This window comes from Babylonia areolata, chromosome 13, assembly GCF_041734735.1.
Source record: "Babylonia areolata isolate BAREFJ2019XMU chromosome 13, ASM4173473v1, whole genome shotgun sequence".
Classification (NCBI taxonomy): Eukaryota; Metazoa; Mollusca; class Gastropoda; order Neogastropoda; family Buccinidae; genus Babylonia; species Babylonia areolata.
The window spans coordinates 10488560-10514783 of NC_134888.1; the positions used below are offsets into that span (position 1 = coordinate 10488560).

The 26224-nt window shown below is 38.1% G+C and overlaps 1 protein-coding gene across 1 annotated transcript in view; it reads right to left on the reverse strand.

The window, feature by feature from the left end:
• LOC143289050 (cullin-4A-like) overlaps positions 1-26224 on the reverse strand; it is a 200259-nt gene continuing 174035 nt past the window's right edge. Inside the window, exons 20-21 of the mRNA XM_076597859.1 lie at positions 24868-25020; positions 1-10893 (exon numbers count right to left, since the gene is read on the reverse strand). Of these exons, the coding sequence (XP_076453974.1) occupies positions 10798-10893; positions 24868-25020 (249 nt within the window). The 3' untranslated portion in view covers positions 1-10797. The remainder of the gene's footprint in view (positions 10894-24867; positions 25021-26224) is intronic.

Consider the following 26224-nt stretch of genomic DNA (forward strand, 5'->3'; position numbering starts at 1 on the left):
TTTTCGGAATATCAAACTTTATTTCTGTTAAATCTGATGCATGAATATGTAACTTTAACTTGTATCTTGATATTAACATTCTCTGTTGCTTGCTTTCCTATAACATTACCATTACACACTTGAAAAAGTTCACATTTCCACATTCATTCAGTCGTTTCATCTGTAACACATTTACACTTTAGTTCAAAGGTAAAACTGTTAAACACTCATACTGTTACCAACTGATGCACAAGCCAGTGCATCCTGGGTTTCCTGTCTCATTCACCCATGCATAATGGAAAACAGCCAGCTATATGATCAAAATATTATACACACAAAAGCCTACACAGAGACACAAGTAAACATCAGAACTGCAGCCCAAATATTCATGTGCAAAAATAAGAAAGATCATGCACTCAAAACGGAAGTTGCAGACAGGAGGAGTATCAACCAAGGACAAACTTCTGTTAACTGGAAAGACTGGCAAGGTAAACCATGACTCATCTAAATATGACAAAAATAGAACTGTGCAGCTGTCCTGTTTTGTTGCCTTTTGCAACATCCATCTCTGTTCTGCTCCATATAGCAACAGGAATCTGCCTCAGCTGTCCTGCTCCATATAGCAACAGGAATCTGCCTCAGCTGTCCTGCTCCATATAGCAACAGGTATCTGCCTCAGCTGTCCTGCTCCATATAGCAACAGGAATCTGCCTCAGCTGTCCTGCTCCATATAGCAACAGGAATCTGCCTCAGCTGTCCTGCTCCTTATAGCAACAGGTATCTGCCTCAGCTGTCCTGCTCCATATAGCAACAGGTATCTGCCTCTGCTGTCCTGCTCCCAAAAGCAACAGGAATCTGCCGCAGCTGTCCTGCTCCATGTAGCAACAGGTATATGCCTCATCTATCCCGTTATCTTTAGCAAGGAATATCTAACTCATCTGTCCCATTAAATATAGCAACAGGTATCAACCTCAGCTGTCCCATTCCCTACACCAACAGGTATCTGCCTCATCTGTCCTGTTCCCTACACCAACAGGTATCTGCCTGGCCATTGGATGGCATCATGCACATGTCCAACAACTGGCCAATACTTAAGAAGACAACCTTCATTTAACAGCTGGAATCCAAAAACACATGATGCTGATATCCTAGTACATTACCCTGAAGCAAGGATAAAGTAACTGAAGCAGGGAGTTCTGACAAAAAGAACATTCTTTGAGAGATCAAAAGCCACTTTGCTACAGCACAACAAAATTATTGAACTGACCCAAAAATAGGACAGATGGTAGGAGTCCTTCACTTGTCTGAAGGTATCTGATGTAATAAGTTAATTGTAGAAAGGTGATGAAACAGTGCCTGAGTAACTCAGATTGTGTCAGCAATCTAAAGTTGGGAGAGATGATTCCTGTCAATCCCTGGCCCTGCAAGGAGGAAGAAGCCATGGCACCTCGCTTTACTTCTCAGATGGATTGCTCTGTTCAAAGCATCAGCCATCATGAGCCATGACGCTGACTAGGCTTAAACCTATCCCAGTGAAAAACCAAGGATCCCTCAGCTGGTCTTGATCTTCAACACCATGTGGCTTGCATTTCTTAATTAAGAGGCACTGGAAGGACAGTTGGTGACAGCTTTAACACACAGTAACCAACAATTTTGGCCACAAGCAAAGTGTGATTTTATCAGCAGTCCAGTTTTTACACTCTCACACACACAAAACACACACACACACTCTCTCTCTCTCTCTGTTTCTGGATTCTGCCCATCAAAATAAGAAAAATTGTAAATCACTTATGTTTGCAGTCATAGGCATTTAACTTCAATCATCTTGAGACTCTCACACCCATAGGCAATGCTGGTGTCACATGATGTGGGAGTGGATGCCAAGGAAATCATACCCCACTTCGTTATCTGGATTTGGGTTCCTTTGCACTACATCAAAGCTTCTCTGATTTTTCTACTGAAGTTTCAAAGGCCAGGATTCAATATTTTGTCATGTCTTTGCAGTGTCTCCAACAACTGTTTTACATGCCCTAAAGTGGTGAAATGTTCTTCACTTTGGCACTCTTCTGATTTTGCAGTTTGCCCATGTAGTCACTGTGATCATCATCACAGCATACATGATGGATGACCAGTGTTTTCATCTTTTGGTTGAACAAGCTTGAAATGCTTTATTTCCTAAAACCCTATATCAGATCTGATAACATACTGAATCTGAACAGGCATACAACAAGCAGAGAAAATGCCCTTTCTGTCTGCCATATGTAAAATATCATCACAAAACACTACAAGCTTCTCTGATTTTTCTACTGAAGTTTCAAAGGCCAGGATTTAATACAAGTGATCAATATTATAAAACCCCTGGGTCCAATGGATATACAGGAGAATTTTATAAATTCTATTGGTCAGATCTGGGTATTTTTCATGTAAGATCAATAAATGAGAGCTTTAGAAAAGGTGAAATGTCAATTACACAAAGGCAGGAGATTTTTACCTGTATACCAAAAGATGGTAAAGAAAGTATTTGAAAAACTGGCGACCAGTAACATTGCTATTATATAAAATTGCCTCAGCATGCACTGCATAGCAACTAAGAACAGTTTTTACCCAGTACCATCCATGAATGTCAAACAGGCTTCCTTCCAGGTAGAGAAACATCAACCAGAATATTTGACTACTTTATGATGTGCTTATACACACAGATATACATAAAATCCCAGGATTGCTCTTATTGGTAGACGTTGAGAAAGCATTTGCTACTATAGCTTGGTCATTTATTAGTAAAGCATTAGATTTTTTTGGTTTGGTCCTGACATTAAAAGGTGGATACATACTTTTTACAGTAATACAAATGCATGCGTCACAGTGAATGGTGGTTATACTGGTTGGTTGCAAATCCAGAGAGGTGTCCAACAAGGAGATCCATGTCCCCCTTATTTATACTTAATCTGTGCAGAAATTTTGTCCTTGTTGATTAGAAATAATGCCGACATCAAAGGAATAAAGATATCAGATGATATTGAGGTATCGTTATCTCAGTTTGCTGATGACACTACACTTTTTTTGGATGGGAGCAAAAGATGCTTTGAAGAATGCATTACCTGCCTGAATTATTTTGCATCAATATCAGGTGTTAAAATAAACATAGAAAAAACGCAAATTGTTTGTACTAGAGGGAGAAAAAAATCACAAATAAGATTTATGCAAAATATAAATTCTATATGGAACCCTGATTTGTTTAAAGTTCTTGGAATTTTCTTTTCTACCAACATAAAGGAGATGATATCTTTAAATTATGAATATAAACTAGCTGAAATTAAAAAGATACTATTGTCTTGGTCCAAAAGGCATTTGACACCACTCAGCAAAATAACAGTAATCAAGTCTCTAGCTGTCTCAAAAATTGTTCATTCGTTAAATCTACCAGATCCACCACACCATTTGCTATGTGAATTACACAGTTGCTTTTATAAATTCTTATGGAATAACAAAAAAGGGAAAATAAAACAATCAACAGTTTGCTCCTCATATGAACAGGGAGGCCTGAAAATGGTAGATATATTTTCCTTTTTAACAGCTATGAAAATCAGATGGTTACGTGAAATATTGGGATCTGATTTATTATTGGAGAAAGTTCTTACTTGTATATGTCCAGAAATCTTACAACTGGAAAGTTTTGGAGGTGATTATGCAAATATTATATTTAGAGCTGTCATGTTTCTCAGAACTTTTGGACAGAACTTACAGCTTGGCTATCAGAAAATTGTCAAAAGTGCAAGGGTCTCACTCTTTCAGAATTGCTGATTATATTTGGTATAAAATCATACCAAAACACTGATCAAGTCCTGGACTTGATTATTTTATTAGCAAAATGTCATACATATAAATGCAAAATACACTTTACCTGGTATCTTACATTTAAAAAGTATTGTTAAAAATAGATATTATATTAAGAAATACAACAGCAGATTAAGTAGTACACAGAATTTGAAAGGGGTTGGCTTTCCTATAATGCACGGACAGGAAACTAGAAAAATCTACACACCAATCATGTATTCAATAATGAAAAGGCATAAGCAATACAAAAACTAATGATGGATGATGATGCTTTGTATTTTGTATACTTTTATGTGTGTGTGTGTGTGTGTGTGTGCCAGTATGTGTGTGTGTGTGTGTGTGTGTGTGCTGTGTGAATGTGTGTGTGTATAAAAGTATATATGTATGGGCATATATACATGTGTTTTATTTTTTACATAACTTATGGAGAAGATAATAATGACATTTTTGATGTGGTGCCCCACAGGCACATTTGTCCAGGTGTGAGCTCAAGAGAGCTCTCCTTATGAGTTATTACAGACAACTCATACTCATGGAGAATGTGACATCTGTGAGGCATTGCCTTTACACTTACAGTATTATTACAATTTTTTGCAATATCGTTAACCCTAATTAAATGATCTGTCTATGAGAATGGTCATGGGCACATTCTTTTTTCAACTGTGTGAATATTTTTTATGTAAGAACTGAATGTGGTAAACTTTGAATTGTATGAAAGTGGTGTTTTATTGTCACCATAATTTCTGGTATTGAGATTGACTTATTTAATTAGTAACGGAGAAATGCAAAAATGAAACTGTACTATCGGTAATTTGAAAAGACACCTGCTTCATTTATTCCGAGTTCTTCTCAATAATAACATGAACCAGTGGGCGAAAAAGTAGTGACCTACTGGGGATTATTACTTGTATACTTTTATACATGACAAGTAAATCAAGGCTGGGGACTCTCTCCATGTTCTGTATTATCCATTTATGTTTATATGCCAACCCACAGAAGTCAAAATAAATGTTGTCACCTTCTGTTATATATATATAAAGAAAGAAAAAAAGAAGAAAGCCTCTCTACATTAGATGTTTGGAGGAGCAAGATAGGGTTGGTAGATAGGGGTTGGTGGAGGGACTGTCTGTCCTATGTGTCTGTCTGATTGATGACTGATTTTAACTTTTGTATACGTTATTGTATAATTTCTACAACTTTCTTCCACATTATTGTCTAGTCTATTTTTCTTTTTTTTGGGGGTGGGTGGGTGGGGGGCGGGGGGGGGGGGGGGGGGGGGGGGGGGGGCTTTTCTTCATTTTTTTTCCACATGCCCCGATCTAGTAAATGAAAAGTTGTATGCTTTTTCTTGTATGGGTGATTTATTCCATAATTGCTATTGATTACAATGACATAGTTATGGAATGCCAGGTATTGGTCTTAATTGTCTCGTTTTGAGTTGATTGTGTAATGCTACATAAATGTACTAGTATAATGACTTACATCTGTTATTGTTAATGTTCACTGTATTCAGATTTAAAAAAAAAAAAGTTTTTCTTTTCTATCTATTCTGAATTGTCAAAATGAATTTATATACAAAATAAAATGATGGTCAACCAAAGAAAATCTGGGACAAAAAAAAACAAACATCACACACTAAAAAAAAAAAAAAAAGAAAGAAAAAAAAGAAAGAAAAAAAAAGAAGTGATCAATATTTGGAACAAATAATGAAACACACGTAACATTTAAAAACAGGCACAAGAAGCAAAATAACCTGTCAGAAGAGGGCTGCACCATGGATTGTTGGGAGTTGGGTCCATTAAGTCCACATTCTTGTTTGATGCAACATCTTATTTTTTTACCTGTGTGGAGTGGATGTGGATGTATCAGACAGGAACCCCTAACTATGCAGGTCACTACTGAGTCACAGCAGAGGCTGTTTAATTAAAAAATAATTAAATTTCAGAACATTTCTGTATTTCTGGACCTTTTGTCTGGTATCAACAAAAAATTTTATGAGTGGCCTTTCTTGCACTGGAATATCTAGATATAAATACAAAGTAATCTGTCAAAACATGCTGACACCAAGAAACCACACACAGGAAATATGAAATGAAAGCTACAGAAAGGGAACTCCAGGCATACTTTTCTCTTTAGCAGCACAATTATTTTATTCAACATATAATGAACTGTATGCGAGAAATGGAAAAGCATGACCATGCCATCCACTTAAGTTGTTTATCAATGGTGGAAGTATTCAGTGATGAAAGGAGCAAATCGTGCTGATTGGCTGAACCAGAACAAAACCGGGATGTCGTCTTAGAATTCCATAGCTACAAAAATTGAAGAGCAGAATAAACCTATTGGTCATATTTGGCACCACTCTGTATGATTCCTTTACCAGAGTGGTTCAGCTGTTGCCAAATAAGGACTGTACAAGGAATCACCGAGGACAAGTGGGATGTTTGTGAGACTGAAGTTGAAGCAGTCTGCTAGATCTGCTGATTTCTTCCATTTAACCACCTTATATTTCTTACTTTATTCATTTATTTGTCTTCCACACTTTCCCAGGTTATTTGACTCAAAGAGATGGGGTGTGGCATGTCATAGCTGTGTCTGTGTGAATTAACACTCCCCCAATTTTTTTTTCATATCAAATTCCTGCCAGTGACATAAACACAATATTACACACAACATGCTCTCAATGTAATCACAAAAATTTATTGTGGCATCATGCTTTTGCTGCCATGCCAAACTCGAGAAACGTATATCTGGGTGTATCCCATGTCAATGCACATGGGCTCGTTAACCTTTTCAGAATGCCTTGGGTGAAAAATCACACCTATGGCTTTTGCCCAATAACTCATGTATTTTTAATTTTACTTCCAAGAAATTTTATTTTTTGTCAACAAGGCATCATATATTCACAGAAGATTGTATACATAATGTAGTAAGTAAATAAATAAACGTTCCAATACTTCTTGGGTGTGTGTGTATTCTTCCTTCCAAAGCACAAACCTTGCGTATCGAACATCCGAGTGTGTGTAGTAGGCACTCCTGCTGTTTATAGAGAGACCATGGCTCTGTCCTGTGAGCCAGCTATGGAAGACTGGTGTGGCATCACTCACTGTGTTTGGACAGGACATTACTCTTTCTGAGACTTGGTACCAGAAGATCCCCATCTGTCCCCCCCCCCCCTTTTTTGTGTGTGTGTGCATTACCTTGTCTGCCTACAATGTTGCCTTTCAACTTTGTGTGTTTCACAACTTCTTTAGAACATCCTGTCCTAAATGTAACTATTTTCAATAAACAATATCAATTGCACCTGACTGAAAAATCAATAAATGATTGTTTTACTTTGAAATGAAAAAAGGAACTCAGACTGCACATCATTGGGGAGGGAGGGGGGGGGGGAGAGACCAAAAAAGAAAGTCTTGAAACCATTGATCCAGATCTGGAGAAATCCACCCTCCTCTCTCTCTCTCCTTTTGTGTTATTACAACAATACTGTTCTTATTTGTAATGAATTACTAAGTTTAAGTCACAGAGAGAGAGACATAGACACACACACACAGACACACATGAAATATTTGATCCAAGCTGAGAAGGGTATTTTACATCATTTGAACTAATTACAGTGCTAGTTCTACACCATTTGAACTAATTACATCATGTGTTTCTAGACATGATGAAGAGAATCAGAAGATCTGTGAGGATAATTTGTTATTTCTGTGCATGTGCTTCAGTTCGCTTCCCATTTCCTTCACAGAAATAATGAGTTACTGCACTCCCACTACATACGGGAAGGTACTGATCCTTCATGGAAACCATGGGTAACTGTCCACCCACAACATATGGCAAAGGGTTGTTCCTTCAAAGATACCATGCATGACTACACCAATGACATACAGCAAGGGATTGTTCCTTCATAAAGACCACGGGTGACTGCACATCCACGACCTATGACATACAAGAAAAGTCAAGCTTGTATGTTCAACGGTGACACAAACAACTGTTTAAGGAGTTGACTAAGATATAATCATTCCCTTTCTTTTAATCATTACTTTCATTTCATTTTAAGACACCATGTCTTAAAAAAATGAAAAGGCTTTTTAAAAGTTGTGTCATAAAATTAAAAAAATCAGACTTATTTGTGTCCCCTCCTCCCTCCCAAAAAATACTCATCCACAGACATTTACAAGTGCACTGACACACACACACACACCTCAAAGTCATTCATGATAACACACACATACACACCTGCTGAAATAAAGTGAAATGAAGAACAAAGGCACAAAAACCTGTCTCACTGAGCCATACCTAGAATAAAGGACAGTCTCCCAGACAGATACAAACCTATTAAAATCAAAGTTTTTAATGCACCTTTTATTTTACCTACTGACACACAGGCAGCGGTTCTGCAAAGTACACTTCTGATCTGATCAGACATTTGTTCAACCCAACTTACCTTCAAGAGTTCCAAACATATTTTTCATTTTGTCTCATTCTACACAGAAATGGCTCATTGTTTTGTTTTTAATACATTTTTTTTAATACATCAAACAAATTTGACAGCACTGGTTTACATCACACTAACCATAACATGGCAGTACCACACAACCAAAATTTGTCACACTCTCCCTAGTATTGTACAAACCTTGTCCACACTGCTCTCCATGTGAATGAAGCAGCTTACATGCCACTCTGTACATGAAGTTTTAAATTCAACAAAGTCAACATCATTTGGACATGCTCCCAACACAGACCAAGTCCAAGTCTCTCAGCCATCTGACCAACTAAAACAGCTGAAATAAAGAACAGTATACTGCACACGGACAAAGCATACCTATTCATAGTATAATGAGCGCTATGTTTTGCTGATGATCAAGTGCAAAAGTGAACGAATTACCTGCAGTGTGGAAACTTCACTGTCAGTACCAAATACATGAAAAGAAAAGAAAACAAGACATCACAAACTTAAATGGTGAACCATGCTATAAGACATACTGTCAGACTTCATCACCAAAGAAACCAAAAGTAACTGTTTGACATTTGCAAAGTGACAGCTGAAACACAACTTAGAAAGGTAATTCAGACAATAGGAACAAACCCAGAACAAAATCACCGTTTTATACTTCTTCTCTTTTATATCTATACACACACACACACACACACACACACACACACACCATAACATCAAAGCAAATGAATGACAGTCAAAGCACACAGCAGGCTGGTTGTGGGATTCAGACATCAAATTCTTCTCACATGGCTGGCATTTATGTTCTACAATCATTCACAAAATGTTCAAGCACCTTGCATGTACTTTCTGTGATGTCTAAAGGTTAAAAAAAAAACCCCTTTAATATATGTTCCTCAAGTCAAGTTCCAATACCATGTCTCATACATGATAAATAACCACGAAACCAGTCCAAACTTTAAGATAATTACAACTGAAAAGTGAATAATGGAAACCAGTTGTATCAAAAGAATCACCTGGAGTTTCCTGGTACATCACTTTTATTTCTAGTGTTGTCCACAATTACAAAGAAGCAAAAGTATATATTCTGCTTGTTAACTGACACAACAGTTCAACAGGCCAAGCTCATTCAGTTGAATGAATATCAATGGAGTGTTCTTAGAGTTTCTTATCATAGGGGAAAATACAAGTTCAGACCTGCCCACTACTATCATTTAACTGTAGTGGTATCTGTGAGTTTACCACTTGGTACAAAGCCATGGGCATTATTCACTTCTACAAATAAAGAGATTTTCTTCACTTTGAAAAATTATCATCCGGTCACATTTACTTCTGGTGTGCATCCTTGAACACAAATGATGCTTTTTGAAGCCTAATGTAGCTGCTGAATCAGTCTTAATAAAGCTATGTTTTACCAATAGCATATAAATAAAAAAACCAATGTTTGGAAATTTTAATTGATGATCAGAACATAATGTCTGTAATGTGATGTGTGTTAACATGTCAGGATGTGAATGCAACCTCAGTTCAAATTTGGAAAATAACCCAAAGATAACATCAGAATTTAACTGACAGACTGTACAAAAATGGCCCTTTCGGAATGTCGAACATTTTACCATTTCCTTTTTTCTTTTCTTTTTTTTCTGTTTCAGTGGTATTGTTCTTATGCTGCTTTATCTGAATCCTCCATACATAACCACATCTTCTTTTTTCTGTCATAATCCCAGTGCCAGCAATCCAAAAGGATAATGATGTTTGGTCAAGTCCACATTAAAAAAAAAAAAAAAAAAAAAAAATCTCAAATTTTAGTTTCATTCTGAAATCTAAAAAAGTCATCATGCAGCTATCTGCAAACAAACCTGGGAACATGAAATCTTCCTTCATTTTCTCCACTTTGTTTCTACTTTCTCTCATTTTTTTCTTCAAACAACATACTTTTTATGTCTCTGCAGGTTCAGTGTACACCAATTAAAAGAACATGTTGCCAAACGGAAAGAAACACACACATGCATACAACCATATACTAAATAAATAATAATGAAGGAACAGAAAAAAGCAAAAACAAAATCAGACTGTGTTTAATGCTACCAGAAAGCATATCTGACTGTTGAAAAGTGGTGATACTGCTTCTGAGAAATGATTTTTTCAGGTAGGCAGGTCTACACACTGTCACTTTTGTTAATTTCAGAAGCTCAGATCTGCATTTGGCAGCCAGAACAAGGTAGCGAAAAGTCTTTCCAGATGAAGGATGATACCTCTCTGTGTGCTGACAGTCTGAATCCTCAAACGCATTTTGTGTAACATGTAGTGTGTTCCAGCAGACGAATCACTCTGTCAACCTTTCTGCTGAAGGAGGCTGCTTCTGTGCCCTCGTCACAGACCTACACAACAGACTGTGACATGGTGGGCACCATAGAGTAGTAGTGTGGCACATGATGAGCCAGGATGGCTGGAGAAGTGGATGGAGTGCAAGGGGCTGGAGAGGTTGAGGGAGGTCAGACACACCACAGAACTGAAGACAGCATTCATGCCACATAGTGGTAGGTGTTGGGGTTGTCTTTGTCACGCTCCATGTATTCACGATCAATCAGGGACTCAATTCTTTTCTTCAGGTCTGTTGGCTGAAAAGTTTATCATGACAATTTAAACATTCTGTCACAAAGCAACACATAGAGAAATCACATTACTCATAGACACATTATAAAGTGCAGTACGGTATACAGGCTTCTGCAACTTTCACTATTTTTTTTTGTCATTTTTTTGTGTGTTGTAAATCTGTATGTTCATTTAATCTGTTTGGATGTGTTTGGTTGTGTAATGGTGCAATAACAACTGTAGTACATTTTGTATTGGGACTATTTGATTCTGGTTATCCATGGCTATGCATGTGTGAGTATGCACAAGTTTTTGTACTGATAGGCACATGTATGTATCCTAATTTCTACTGTATCTGTGTTTGTGTATGGTTTTCGATTTAAGTTCGTACCTTGTTATATACTATCCCCCCCCAATATTCCTTGTGACCCTGGTACACGTGGTAACAAAGACATATTCTATTCTGTTGATATAGAGATGCCAATCCCCATATCCATTACTCAGTGCTCTGGACAATGGAAATCAGTACTTTCAAATACATTTTCAATGATAAGACATCTCAAATACTTTTTTTTGGAAGAATCAGTCAATGGTTGTGGTTAAGTATGGCAATTAAACTGCAAAATGAAAACAGACGTATGTGCACAATAACTGCCATTTACTTTCATTTGTGTTGCCAACAATTCTAATGCAAAACTATTGTGCATCAACAGACAACTTTTTAATCTATTACAGGGATGCAAGTAGAGAGGCCTGTTCAAGCATCATTCTTTTCTTTTTTTTTCCCTGCCTAGACCAAAGCCTGAAAATACTATGCAAACTAAATAAAACAGAGCATCAAGCCTAAGGAGGGATTGTAACATATATAACACAGATGGACCTTTAGTTTATTAGACTACAATATCCAGCATAGCGTAAGATGCATTAACTGGGGGGGGGGGGGGGGGGAAGGTACCATGCAACAGACAAAAATGATAACAAAATTTTATTTAAAGCAAACACAAATCACTCCCCACCTCCACCCCCCCCCCCCCCCCCCCCAAAACAAACTTTTACATTGAAAATTCTCTCTTGCAGGCACAAACACATGCACCTGTACCTCAACCACTGAAAATAGATATTTTAATCTGAATGTGTCACTCTCAGATGTCCAAGAGTAACACTTCTTGAAGCTAAGAAGGAACGAAAGTGCCAAAAGAGTGTATGTATTATATATATATATATATATATATATATATATATATATATATACATACACACACACAGAGAAAAGAAAAAGAAAAAAAAAAGTTTTAAACTTTTAGAACAGAATAGTTAAGACACCCATTCACCGTCAAAATAACACGGTCACTGTCTCCACCTCAAAAGGCAGCATCCAGAGAAGGATGAGGAGAGAGGCTGTTTTGGTGCTGCCCTTCAGACACAATGCATTTTGAAAGCTCATGAAAGGGGGGGAGCATGACTGTGGTGGTCATGTTTGTTGTGGTTTGAGTTACTTATGATTTCTGATATAAAGTCACACTTGTCCAGGGCAGATGCAAAAATGGTCCAAATGCGAGCGACAAAACCGTTCTTTTTACAATAAAATAGAATAAATCGTACTGTTCACACTGATATAAAGTTGACCGCTGCAGGTGGGCGGGAACATAGTTAAGATTTTGATTTTCAGTAATTATTGTTCACACTTCTGGCCTGGAGAGAGCGCCTTACAAAGAGTCGCAAGAAAAGAGCCACAAGGGTTATGCAAGCGCGGTAAGGGGTCGCCAGAGGAAAGTGTTTAGCGCTGTGCAGTACTTGTGACTGATTGCTGCCATGCTGATGCTGTCCTATACCTCCGTTAGTAGGACACTGCGGCAGATGACAGATACTGTACAGAAAATGAGAGAACTCTTTGGGGTCAAAAACAAACAAACATTTTTTAATTTCATGTACTTTATACTAAATTGATAGATGATGCAAATTTGCTTTCATGAATGTTTTCCAGTTTCTGACCAGTCGTGACATTTCTTAAAGAATGACAACAGTATTATACTGACTGCAAAGGTGAATTTACGAAGGCAGCATGGGATCATTTAGTTTGTAAGTACAATTTGTTGACATTTTACGCAATGCAACACTTAGAAATACTTCATGCTCTGCTTATTAACGTGCAGAATATAAATGTCTAAATATGTGTTGACCAGGTTTGTTTGAATGAACATTGTCGGAACACTGTCCAGACAATTAACTCAGGAAGTATGGAAGGCAGATGATGGCAAAATCGACCAACATCATGTCTTGATGTGAAAAGAACGGTATGAAATACATATTTTTCTTTGGAAATGAACCGATATTTGCAAATGTGACTCATGAACCCTGTCAAAGTAGACACGTCAGTGGGAAAGACAATGCTTGTGGCTGGAGTATGAAGGTGGCAAAATGAAGTGCATCAGATAGTCATGAAGAGTAAAGACTGCCTAGAAGATGAAAATGATTCAGTCTCCAGAACTTTGTTGGAAATCAGGGTCTCTCAGTCTGATGTGTTTACATGTGTTTACAATGATTATTCAAATATTTCACATGTTATCAGAATTGCAAATGAATAGAGAAATATCTGCAACAATTTTGTGAGAATCTGTTCTGTCCTTGTGTCTTAAATGTGTTAAAAATTATTAAAAACATCCAAAATTTTGGCACCATTTTGTGACATGGCACGAGTCTGAACTTGAAGTGGTCAGAAACAAATATGTACAAATCTTATAAAAATCCAGTACAAACAGACCTGATCTATATTCATTTGTTGTTATAATAAAACATGATTGATCATCAATAAAAAATGGTATATTAAGTTTGAAATATTACGCAAAAAACCCGATAACAGACATAAACAACTCGTTCCATTTGACATGTTTTTCATTCATTCAAAGGCAAGCACATCCATCATGATTACACTACATGTTCTTTACTTGCAGCAGGTAGTCAACTCATCTATCTTCGACAGGACTCACTCATTTCTGGTAAAAATGTCTATTCAACTACTTAAAACTAAAGCAATCGACGTCGCATATTAATTTTCACTTCTGCTTTTCTGTGTTACTTCTGTGCATGAAAACGTCCCAATAAAAATATACATGCAAACAAAATTAGAACTGTTTTCATATAAATCATGCGGATTCAATGCAGGAAAGCATTAATCGGTTTGACAAGCACCCTTCAATTGTGTGTGTTTGAACACAGATTCAGAGATCTGAGAGAATGTGTTATTTCCAACAACATGTGAAATGTACATATATATATGTTACACAGAAATCTCTGATATATTCATTCACACGCAATAGTTGATATATTGTTTGAAAATAAACTATTTATGTTAATTTCAACGTTGTTATGGTCTGTTTATACATTTTTCTCTCATCTCATTAAGTTTAGACACAATCACTGTTTCTGACACATGGCAAGATGTGATAATAGTTGGATACTGGCCTAAGATTTCGAAACAAGTCAACTCATGTTGTTCGACAAGACTGATTTTAGTTGAATACTTGTTGCATCAAAAACTGCAAACAGCAAAGTTCAAAGCAGAAAATCACCCCTTATAATTACCTTGATTCTAGCTTATGCTGTCTTGTGAAGTTATGTCACGAAATGATGTATTATCAGTTCATATGACAGACAAAGTGTGGAATGAAAAAAATCGTTGTATCCAAAAAACACGTCAGTCCCCACGATCTTATCGTACTGCAGAATTAGATCAGAATAGCCACATTTTACATCACACAAATTCTGAAAAACCAAACTGTGCACTGATTGTGAATGATTAAAAAAAAAAAAAAAAAAAGAAAGAAAAAAGTTTGAAGCATTTCATGTTTAGAAGTGCTTGAGATGAAGTCAAGTGTTACGTTCAGACATGGAACACATGTTCTTCCATTCTGCTTTACGCAGACAATAAAATTTCTTATTCTTAGTTTTTGTTTTGGTTGTTGTTGCTTTGTTTTGGTTTTATTTTGTTTTTTCTCACAGTTTTTTATTACATTTTGTTTTTCTGTAATCCTACAGATTTGTACACTGTGAGGATAAAGCAAATCAGTTTTCCGTTTATTGATCGAATGAAAAGATCCAAAGAATCCGCTGCTTTTATCGCAATTATTCAGATAAAGAGGATAACTTTTGTCAAGTGATATAAATTATACTGTTCCCATTTCAAAATATAATGAACAGTAGTCCTTTAAACAGTTAAACATTGGAGAAAATAGATGTGAAAATGGAGTGCCTGCTACGTTTCTGAAAAAAATAAAATTGCCCAGGGTTGGGAAGTTAGTCTAGGTATTTTGGGTTCCATGTAACATGTCACAAGTTTTTAGGTAATCATTGATAAAATACATAATTTTGCTCAGACTTTCTTTGATTTCGTTGCATGGGCTAAGGATTGCATGATAGATTCATAATGAGCATTATTATGAATCCAGTAATTCAAACATCTATGTTAGGAAAGTTAGTTTGGGTAACTTGGATTCAGTGTTATACATGTTACAACAAAATTTTATATAATCATTAATAAAATACATGATTTATTATCATTACTGGTATTATCATTATTATTACTTATATCCCACGCTAAATTGACGTATATTTCGCCAAGGTTCATGAGTCATATTTGCAAATATCGGTTCATTTCCAAAGAAAAAGATATATTTCATACTGTTCTTTTCACATCAAGACATGATGTTGGTCGATTTGGCCACCATCTGCCTTCCATACTTTCCGAATTAATTGTCAGGACAGTGCTCCCAAAATGTTCATTCAAACCAACCTGGTTAACACATATTTGGGTAATTATATTCTACATGTTAATAAGCAGAGCCTCAAGTATTTCCAAGTTGCGCATTGTGTAAAATGTCAACAAAATTGTACTTCAGAACTAACTGATATCGTGCTGAAACTGGAAACCATTCATAAAAGCAAATTTGCATCTTCTACCAATTTAGTATAAAATACACGAAATTAAAAATGTTACTTTCCTTTTTACCCCAAAGACCTATCTTACTAGCTCTCTGTACTATTATCTGCCACAGACTCCTGCCCACAGCCCTGCATCAGCACGACAGCAGTCAGTCAATTGCACTGTACCATGCTACAGGCTTTCCTCTGATGACCAACAAACCGTGCTTACGTAACCTTCACACACTCCTGCCTTGCGACCCTTTGTATGGCGCTCTCACACGGTCAGAAGCAATAAAACCACACGAATCTTGACATTAAAAATCAAAATCTAATTATGTTCCTGGCCCAATACAGTGGTCAACTTTATATTTGTGTGATCAGAATGATTTATTCTATTTTATCGTAAAAAGAATGGTTTTGTTGCACACATTTGGACCTAACGCAAATTTTAATTCCCTGGCCTACACCCACCAGCACCAAAACAGGCTTGAAAGGAATATTTTCAGCATCAAAGAGGAATATTTGGAAGCTGAGAGAAATGGTATCATACCCAAAACAACACATTTCTTTTGCATTTCCTTTTTTCCCCCCTTTCATCCTTTCGTCTAACCTTTCTTCTATTGTACATTTTAAAGCATTTTTGCATTAGACACTGTTGTCATATGTGACGCAACACACAAAAACCCGGCTAAAATCACAATTTATCATTTTTGACATTTATACATGTACTTTCAGAAAATCTAAAAATCACAGATTAACTTAAAAACTTAAAGATCTATCTATCATAGTTTTTAACTTAAAAACTAAAAGATCTATCTATCATAGTTTTTTGACTCACTTGTGTAAACAAAGTGAGTCTATGTTTTAACCCGGTGTTCGGTTGTCTGTGTGTGTGTGTGTGTGTGTGTGTCCGTGTGTCTGTGTGTCCGTGGTAAACTTTAACACTGACATTTTCTCTGCAAATACTTTGTCAGTTGACACCAAATTAGGCATAAAAATAGGAAAAATTCAGTTCTTTCCAGTCATCTTGGTTAAAACAATATTGCACCTCTGGAATGGGCACAAAAAAAAGAAAAGAAAAATGAAGCCTAATTATATGCAAACTGCATTCAGTGTTATATTTATATTTTTTGTATTCTCTAAAATTGGCACTTTGATCTGATATTCTGACCCAACAACAAGAGCAGTCATTATTATCATTTTTTGTTCAAACACGAACTTCTTTTGCTAAGCATGGAAGTTTTATTTATTTTGCAAACGTTTTGGTGCAGATAGTATAAAGGGAAATTACTCTGTAATTAATGCTAGGGGACATAATTTGCTTTAAACTGATCTTTCTCATCTTAAACATTACATTTTGAAATTATACTCAATATATAAAAAGCTTGGATTTTTTTTTTTTTTTTAAGTGTATCACAAGTGAGTCTTGAAGGCCTTGCCTCTCTTGCTTTATATTTTTTTCAAAGTTGGTGTGTTCAAAAAGGACAAATGAAGAAATCGGCTCATGAAAAAAGCATACATTTGCCTGCTTGTAACTTTAGAACAAGAATGATCTTGAACATGTATGTGGTCTTACAAGATTCACAATTAAGTAAACCATAAATTTCTATATGAAAGCAGCACGGGAAATTTCATATTTTCTTTCTGTCATCAAAAGAAGTCAAGAATGGTGTGTGTAAGAGTGACATCTTGCCATGAGAGAGCAGTCAAAAGCGACAGTGAATGTTCAAATGAGAGACAAAGGCCGCATTTGTGTTTGAACAAAATTATTTCCTGTAATGTTGATGAATCTTTTGAATTTCAGAAAAGCCTAGTGTCGAATGCATTGGACACTGCAACATTAAAGTGACAAAATTTTAATGTGTGCAGCAGAACCAAATGCGTGTGCACTGAAAATATTAAAAATACTACAGTTTCAGGCAGTTTTATGCTAAAATATTTACTGACAGCAAAGATAAGACTTCAAAGATGCAAAATTTGTAAAAATCTCAATTTTCATTATTTTGACCTTCATGACATGTTTTTGTTCACAGCAAAGAATAGCTGGCTGCGACTTAGCTGGGTTTTCGCGAGTTGCGTTAAATATTTTCTTTCTTTTTTATTTAGATACATTGGGAGTAAGGTGGCAGAATGGTTACACAGTTATTTGACAATTCAGTGTCTGGGAGGGTCTGGGTTCCATTTCAGAGCTCTTGCTATTTCTCTCAAGTTTGACTGGAAAATCAAACTGAGCTTGTCATTTGGATGAGACAATAAACCGAGGTCCTGTGTGCAGCATACACTTGGCGCACTGTAAAAGAACCCATGGCAACAAAAGTGTTGTCCTCTGATAAAATTCTGTTCAAGAAATCCACTCAAATATCCAAATATACGTGCGTGGACTCAAGGCCTGACAAGCCCATAGGGTTATGCTGCTGTCAGGCATCTGCCTTGCAGATATGGAGTATTGCAAATGGACTTGTCGGAACACAAGGATGCCACCTTGAGAAACTGAAACTCACATTTACTTCATCAAAGAAACTGGGGTCACGTTCTTGCATTTCTGTAACAGTGTCTGTGTTCAGTGTGTGTTCACTTATTTAGTGGGTAGTTCTTTTGTTATCACACACACACTTGAAATCCCATATCTAAATAACGTACATAAAAACTGCTGTCAAGAAGTGGATTACTGCATCACTGCTGATGTAATTTTCAGAAAAAGCCTTGACATCAAGTGCAACAGACAACTGCTACAAAGTGAATGTTGCGAAAAATGTCAACGCTTGCAGCTCTAGGTTTCAGACATGGATATATGTATGTGTTGTGTTGTGTGTGTATGTGTGTGTGTGTACGTGCGCGTGTGCGTGTGTGCATGCGTGCACCTGTGTGTGATTCTGTGCGTGAGTGTGCATCTGTGTGTGCATGCACCAGTGTATGTGTGTGCCAGTAAGCGTCTGTGCATGTCCATGTATGTATGAATCTGATGGCAAAACGGTTGTAGGTGTGTTTGCCTGCATGTGCGTGCGTGTGTGCACATGTATTTTTCCTGCCACGAAACTGTTAGGTTCAAGTGTGAAAAGCATGGGGTGTATGTGTATACACACACAAACGTCGGGCCATGGGCACATCCAGCGGTGTGCTCCCAAACATGATGATTTTTTTTCAAATTCAAAGCACTGTGATTCACCGTTGTGATGACTGACTCTTTCTTGATTTGATCAAAACAATACATTTCACTCTCAGTTCTAAGTAACTTTGGCACAAGTGTTCAACATAGGAAAGACAAGAAACAGGTCTTTCATTATCAGGACGGATCAGTTAACTCTATGGAGACGTAGTTAAATTGTGCATGTAGTTTTACTGTGACAGGCAAATATGGGCATATTTGAAAAATTCAACACACTTTCACACAGAGACTAAGATATACAAATTATATATCACTAGAAAGTTTACCATCTCTTCTTTTACCATTTTAAAACAGTTTTCTCATTAAATGCTGCTAAAAATTTTTTTATATAATATTTTAAATTATGTCACTTAATACTTAAAAACCCAAAAAATTGAAAAATAGGTATACTGTACTCACCAGGCATGTCATATCCATCAGCTAATCCACAAGGCAGCGTAAGATGATTTTCTCACACACAGGCATGAGATTGGGAAATTGTGATTGAGTCTGAAAGGTGGGGGCCCCAGTGGGGGTCCATGGGGCAATGCCCCTGGTGGGGGCCTGGGGGCAAAGCCCCCTGAAGCTGAAGGTTTTTCTCAATTTCAAACCATAAAATCTGCACTTGCGGGCCACCAATGCTGCTGAGGTATTCCAACCCACAGAAGACAAAAAATCAGTCCAATTCTTCCTAAACTGAAGTGTTTTTTGCTTCCAAACATGTAAAGTCAGCCATGGGGGCATGATTTTCAATATCTTGTCTCATGTGTGTGTGTGTGTGTGTGTGTGTGTGTGTGTGTGTGTGTGTGTGTGGTTTCAATGCAACTCTGTGTGTATGTGAGAAAGAGAGACAGACAGACAGACAAAGAGATTGAGAAGAGGGGTTGGGCTGGGCATGGGAGGAAAGAGTTAAAGTTCATGTATGTGTACTGCTTTAAAATACAACTATCTCTGAACACTGTGTGAGGAGTGAGTGAGAGAGAGAGTGTGTGTGTGTGTGTGTGTGTGTGTGTGTTTTTCAAGGAAAATGTTATTTGCACAAAGTTTGCACTGTACCAATATAACTGACCACCTGGTCTCTTCAACTGTAGTCTCTGTTCCACTGACATGCATGTGTGTTGGTTGAGGAAAGAAAGGGGGAAGGGGAATGACTGGAGGGATGAGGGGGTGGGTCTGTAACTGGTTATATCACTTTCAAGCAGTCAAGGATTCTCAGCTGGAGCTAGTGGTCAGTGTCTTGGCTCAGTGCCAAAATAGCCACAGTCATTGACAGTGGTTTCATACCCCCCCTTCAACCACCCCCCACCCCCTTCCCTCAGCACTGGTATGTGACTCAAGAGAGAGGGGAAGGGTACCTCAGCAAATCATTAAAGTGAAGTCTGCAGGAGGGGGGGCGAGGGTTTGGGGAGTGACTTTTTTCTCTCTGAAATCAACTGCTCTTCCGCTGAAAATAGCGGATTCGCAAAGAGTTCCCCAGCCTGAACTGTGTGTATGTGTGTGTGTGTGTGTGTGTCAGTGTGTGTGTGTGTGTGTGTGTGTGTGTTCAGGGGCGAAAGAAAGAGAGAGAGACAGCAAACGAGCATGAGTGCACACATGCGTGTGTATGTGTGGTTTCAATTCAACTGTGTTTAAACAAGAGAGAGGGAGGCAGACAGAAAGAGATGGGAGATGATATGAGGAACGAATGCAAGTTGTATTTGTGCATGTGTATGCACTGCTTTCAAATTCAATAGATCTCTCTCTCCGCGTGTGTGTGTGTTTTCAATACAACTCTGTGTGTATATGCAAGAAAGAGAGAGAAAGAGAGAGAGAGAGAGAGAGAGAGAGAGAGAAAGAGGGTGAGAGGGACAAAGAGAGAGAGAGAGGGAGGGGGAAGGTGGGAGGAAAGAGTGCAAGTTTGTATGTATGCATATATGCACATTGCGTTAAATACAATTCTCTGTGTGCGTGTGTGTGTGTGTGTGTGTGTGTTTGTTCAATCTCCGTGTGTGTGCGTGCGTGTGCTTGAAAGAGAGAGTGCGTGTGTGAGTGTGCGCGTGCATGTGCGTATTATTAAGCTCTGTGTGATTATGTGAGCACTCATAATATTATGTATGTGTGAATTCATTCATGTGTTGTTTTTTTTCAAAGTGTGTGTGTGTGTGTGTGAGTGCGCGCGCACGCACTGATTCAATTCAGCTCGGTCTGTGTGTGCGTGTGTAACTTTGGTAATTTGGCCAGCTATAGGTCTCAAATCTAAATACACTGACTCTTGCCATGAATTGTTTGTACAGAAGCCTTGGCTGTGTCAGAAAAGGCACTGACCTCAATAAGTTGCTACAAAGTTTCTGTTTCAATCGCAACAATGTTACTTGTGCATACTGTGGCAAATGTTGGCAGCTTTTGCTGAATGAACAGAGGGTCAAGCAGATAACCACGGCCCTTGTGGCTTGACAGGGATGGAGATTGTGTGCACTGGTGTATCTGTGCGTGCCCCGACGCAAGTTTGTGTGTGTGTGTGTGTGTGTGTGACGGTGTGTTACTGTGCGTGCGCTCACATGTCCGTGTGCGTGTATGTGTGTGTGTGTGTGTGATCAACTGCATGTGCTGTGTGCATGTGCGCACGTGCGTGCTTTTCACAGTGCCTTAGGAAACTTTCGGACTTCGATTTTGGTGCTCTCACAAGTCACTGGATCGCCTCTCAACGGGTCAACAAACGACGCTTTCGAAAGAGTATTCCTTTTTCAGTTTTGACAGATCATCGGAAAACAATATAGAACAGCCCATCGGCTTTTTCTTTCTTTCTTTTTTCTTCCTGAAAACGCTCCGTTTTTAATGCAAATGTGAAAACAGATTTCCGTGCCTGGACTGAAGAGTTGCACCCTTACAATCTGACACCAATCGCACTTGGCCTTGTCCGCGTAAAGTTATTCTTTTACTCTTCACTTCTGTTTTCATGATCTCATCTTGCCAAACCCTGTTCCACATATTATTCACTCCTTTATCGATCTGTGCTGCAAAAATCCTCTAATCCTTTGTGAGTTTTCTCATTTTGTCAGTGACTGAAGACGATCGACAAAATCAGGTATCTTTGCAAGTCGTGAAGCCCGTGAGCGAGTTTTGTAATCCTGACCGAATGCAGATAAGCTGAATGATGACACAGAAGCAACAGAACACTTATTCTCAATCGGTTTGCTTATCCAAACATGGGGTATTTTAGCAAACACTGTGGGTCTGTCTTGTTGATTGGTTGGACAACGTTCATGCAGCCTTTGTCAGTCAGAAACCTCCTCCACACCCCCCCCCCCCCACCCCCCGGACAACGTTCGTGCAACCTTCGTGGGTCGGAAAAAAAACCTCACCCCCCCTCCACCCCTCCGATTTTCTCAACGGATTTACGCGAATCTGAAAAATGGCCTCTGGAGCCAATTTTCGGTCGGAAATCCGACTATAGTCAGAAAAATCTCATGCCTGCACACCGTAAGGTTCCCTGATTCTTATGAATCAGTTTGAAGTCAAATGTTGCACATGTTGCACAACAAACTATTTAAAAAAAAAAAAAAAAGAAAATCACAAGAGAGAAAAAGAAAAACCATACAAATCCATCACTTGAAAAAAAAAAGAAAAAAACCCAACTATTTACACATTTCTGATGCAGCTAGACTATTATTTGCTGTAGTCCTTGACTGTGTGGAACACCTCAAAGCATGGAACAGTGCAGAGGGGCACTTTACACTGTTTGCACATGATTGTGGTAGCTTTTTTTTGCGTGACGCTCCTTGTGCTTTGTGTTTTGTGTAACACACCTTGCACCCTCTCTGTGCTTTCCTAGTCTGCTGCTCCTTGGTGAGTGGAATGGTTAGCAGGCCAGTGACTGCCTGGCCTCAGTCTCCCCATGTCTGCTCCTGTGTCTGGCAGATCTCCTCCTCATGCGTGTAAAGTGTTTTGAATTTCTGTAACAGACAATGCTGTCATAAGAAAAAAGGAAGAAAAGCTTTTGCATGTATTGCAAAAAAAGGGCAAAAAAGAAAAGAAAAAAACAGATGCAAAATAAACATCAATAATATTACACAGCATATACACATGCATAATAATTCAGGAGTGACAGTATATATATAACACACGCACACAGATACGCCCATGCATAATACACTGACACACCCATTGCACAGACACACACCCACACTATTTAATAAGTGCACACACAGAAAATGATAATTTTACATTACATTAATATATACAAATTATTCATGAAAAATTGTAAAAATCAACATTATTTACACAAGAAATAAATTAGCAAAGTATCAAATTGTAAACACACTCACCTCAACAGGAGTGGGCGTGTCTGGAAAGTCACTGAGTCCTGGGGTTTCCCAGTGAAAGGTGCAGCCAGTGGGAAGTTTGTCAGGTCTTTTACCCCTCATACAAGTACTCTTGTTCCTCATCGTCAATATCTAAAGTCATCAAGTCATCTTGTCTTGCAGTATGACCGTCACTAGTGTCACTGTCAATTTCTGTCTCAGCGTTGTAGGGGTCAGTCAGCAAAGTTTCATTGTCACTTTCAAAATCATCACCTGGTACTAACTGAATGTCATCATCATCAGAAAAATCATCAGAGAATTCGTCACCAGTGTCAAGGAGGTCACGTTCAATGTCTAATCCTTTTGTCACAATTTCGACAGCCTCACACAGGGAGTACATTCGTCTTGGCTGCCATATTGGTTATGAAAAGATCAACCTTTCACTCAGTCTATAAAAGTCTAGGAAAAAAAGCCTTCCACGCAATTAACGGTCAAGGGGAAATAACTCAATTTTTCCTAGACTGATCCCTCAAGACAGCCTGATTAGTTTCCCTTCAACCGAACACTGTTGAGTGTATGAAAAAAAATTCGGCGATCTGCCGAATCCTACACTGTGGCACGTCATTCTGAGCAGACAAAGCACCGGTGCCGAAGCGCCGGCACATCTCCAATGAGTTAAAAAGGTGATCGTATTCACCCACCTCCTCAGAGTTTTTCTTCAGATGCAAGAAAAACTCTGAGGAGGTGGGTGAATATGATCACCTTTTTAACTCATTGGAGATGTGCCGGCGCTTCGGCACCGGTGCTTTGTAGTAACAGCCATCGAAGGCGCTGTCTCATTTAAGTTTCACCCCCAGCCCGCTCCCCCCACACCCCGCTTTCTCACCAGATTTACACAAATCTCAGGAATAGCCTTCGGGGCTTTTCAAAATTTGTTGCCTAATAAAGATTGCAAAACAGCTTCCCCCCACCCCCTTTCCCCCCTCTAATCTTTTTTGTGCGCGCATGCTTGCATGTGTGTGTGTGCGCATGTACGCGCCAGTGTCTGAGCACTTTCCCCTCACAATGGAAGGGTTGGCAGGTCTGGGACTCCCTGTAATTCTTCATCAGACTTCTTTATGACAGAGTATTTGAGGAACACTTTTTGAAGCGAAATCACAAGAGAGTCAGTTAAACATGATAATCTCCCATGGTTTTCAACACACTGGTACACATGCAAGTAAACAACACATTCTGTTTAATTTTGAATGTGAGTACTTCTCTGGCTTTTCTTTTTAGTTGAAGTTTTGTCAAAGATAAATGATGTCACTTAACATAAACCTGACAGAGAGATCTAAGAGAAACACCAGGCCACATAAATTTACGCCTGAAAATACCAAAGCAAAATGTCTCCATGGTGGAAACTACCCAACATAATAATTATGGTACATGGTAATTGGTGTTACATTAAATTGTCTACTCATGTTTCAGACTAAATTTTACAACAGAGACCTGATATGAAAATCAAACTATGATCTTACTGAGTTTTTCTTCATTTCTCTCCCCCCACCCCTAATTCCTGGCCTTTCATATTCTGCAAGAATATTCCCCAACCCTCCCACAAGCTGTCAGCCCTGTAATACATGCCCATGTGAAAAGAACTGAATGTACAATACCTTGACAGGGAATTTAAGCTGGTTGTACAGTTCTGAGATAAGAAGGTTGTGGGTAAGAGTTTTCCGCATTTTCATGATTCTCACAATGGCAGCATCCACCTGGTACTGACGATCATGGAACACTCTTTCGGTAGTGGAAGTGTTCTCTTCTTGCTGCAATCATCAACCACAAATTTTGTTTCATGTACAAATCCACCAGTTCATCTACTCAACATTTTTACTCTAGTCAGTAGTGCCATTAACACCTTGCCTTCAAATGGAGGACTACAAAAAGGAAATGTTTTTCTCAAATTACAGTAACCTATCACACTTACTGTGACTCACTGGTGCAGACTCAAGTATGGGTCTGATTCCTGTCCTAAGCAAACCAATACCCTGCTAATAAAGAGAAATGAAAAGCAGGTGCAACCAGTAACGACCTCCCTTAGGATGTTACCTCCCTTCTGGATGCCTATGCAGTGACCTCTTTTGATAACATTTGAAATGTTAAGCAGTGGGGCATACAGAAAAGAGAAGGAGTGGGGAGTATGGAAGGGAATTAATATGTCACAGTATGTATGTTTGATTAAATGTAATAACAAGAGAGACAAGGCCTTCAAGACTCACTTGTGATACACTTAAAAAAAAAAATCCAAGCTTTTTATATATTGAGTATAATTTCAAAATGTAATGTTTAAGATGAGAAAGATCAGTTTAAAGCAAATTAAGTCCCCTAGCATTAATTACAGAGTAATTTCCCTCTATACTATCTGCACCAAAAGGTTTGCAAAATAAATAAAACTTCCATGCTTAGCAAAAGAAGTTCCTGTTTGAACAAAAAATGATAATAATGACTGCTCTTGTTGTTGGGTCAGAATATAAGATCAAAGTGCCAAGTTTAGAGAATACAAAAAATATAAATAAAACACTAAATGCAGTTTGCATATAATTAGGCTTCATTTTTCTTTTTTTTCTTTTTTTTGTGCCCATCCCAGAGGTGCAATATTGTTTTAACCAAGATGACTGGAAAGAACTGAATTTTTCCTATTTTTATGCCTAATTTGGTGTCAACTGACAAAGTATTTGCAGAGAAAATGTCAATGTTAAAGTTTACCACGGACACACAGACAACCGAACACCAGGTTAGAACATAGACTCACTTTGTTTACACAAGTGAGTCAAAAAACAACAAGAAAACAACAACAACAAAAAACCAACAGAAGAAAACAATACAGTATACTAATCTATAATCGGGCATGAGATTGGGAAATTGTGATTGAGTCTGAAAGGTAGGGGTCTGGGGGCCTACGGGGCAACGCCCCTGGTGGGGGCCTGGGGGCAAAGCCCCTGAAGCTGAAGGTTTTTCTCAATTTCAAAC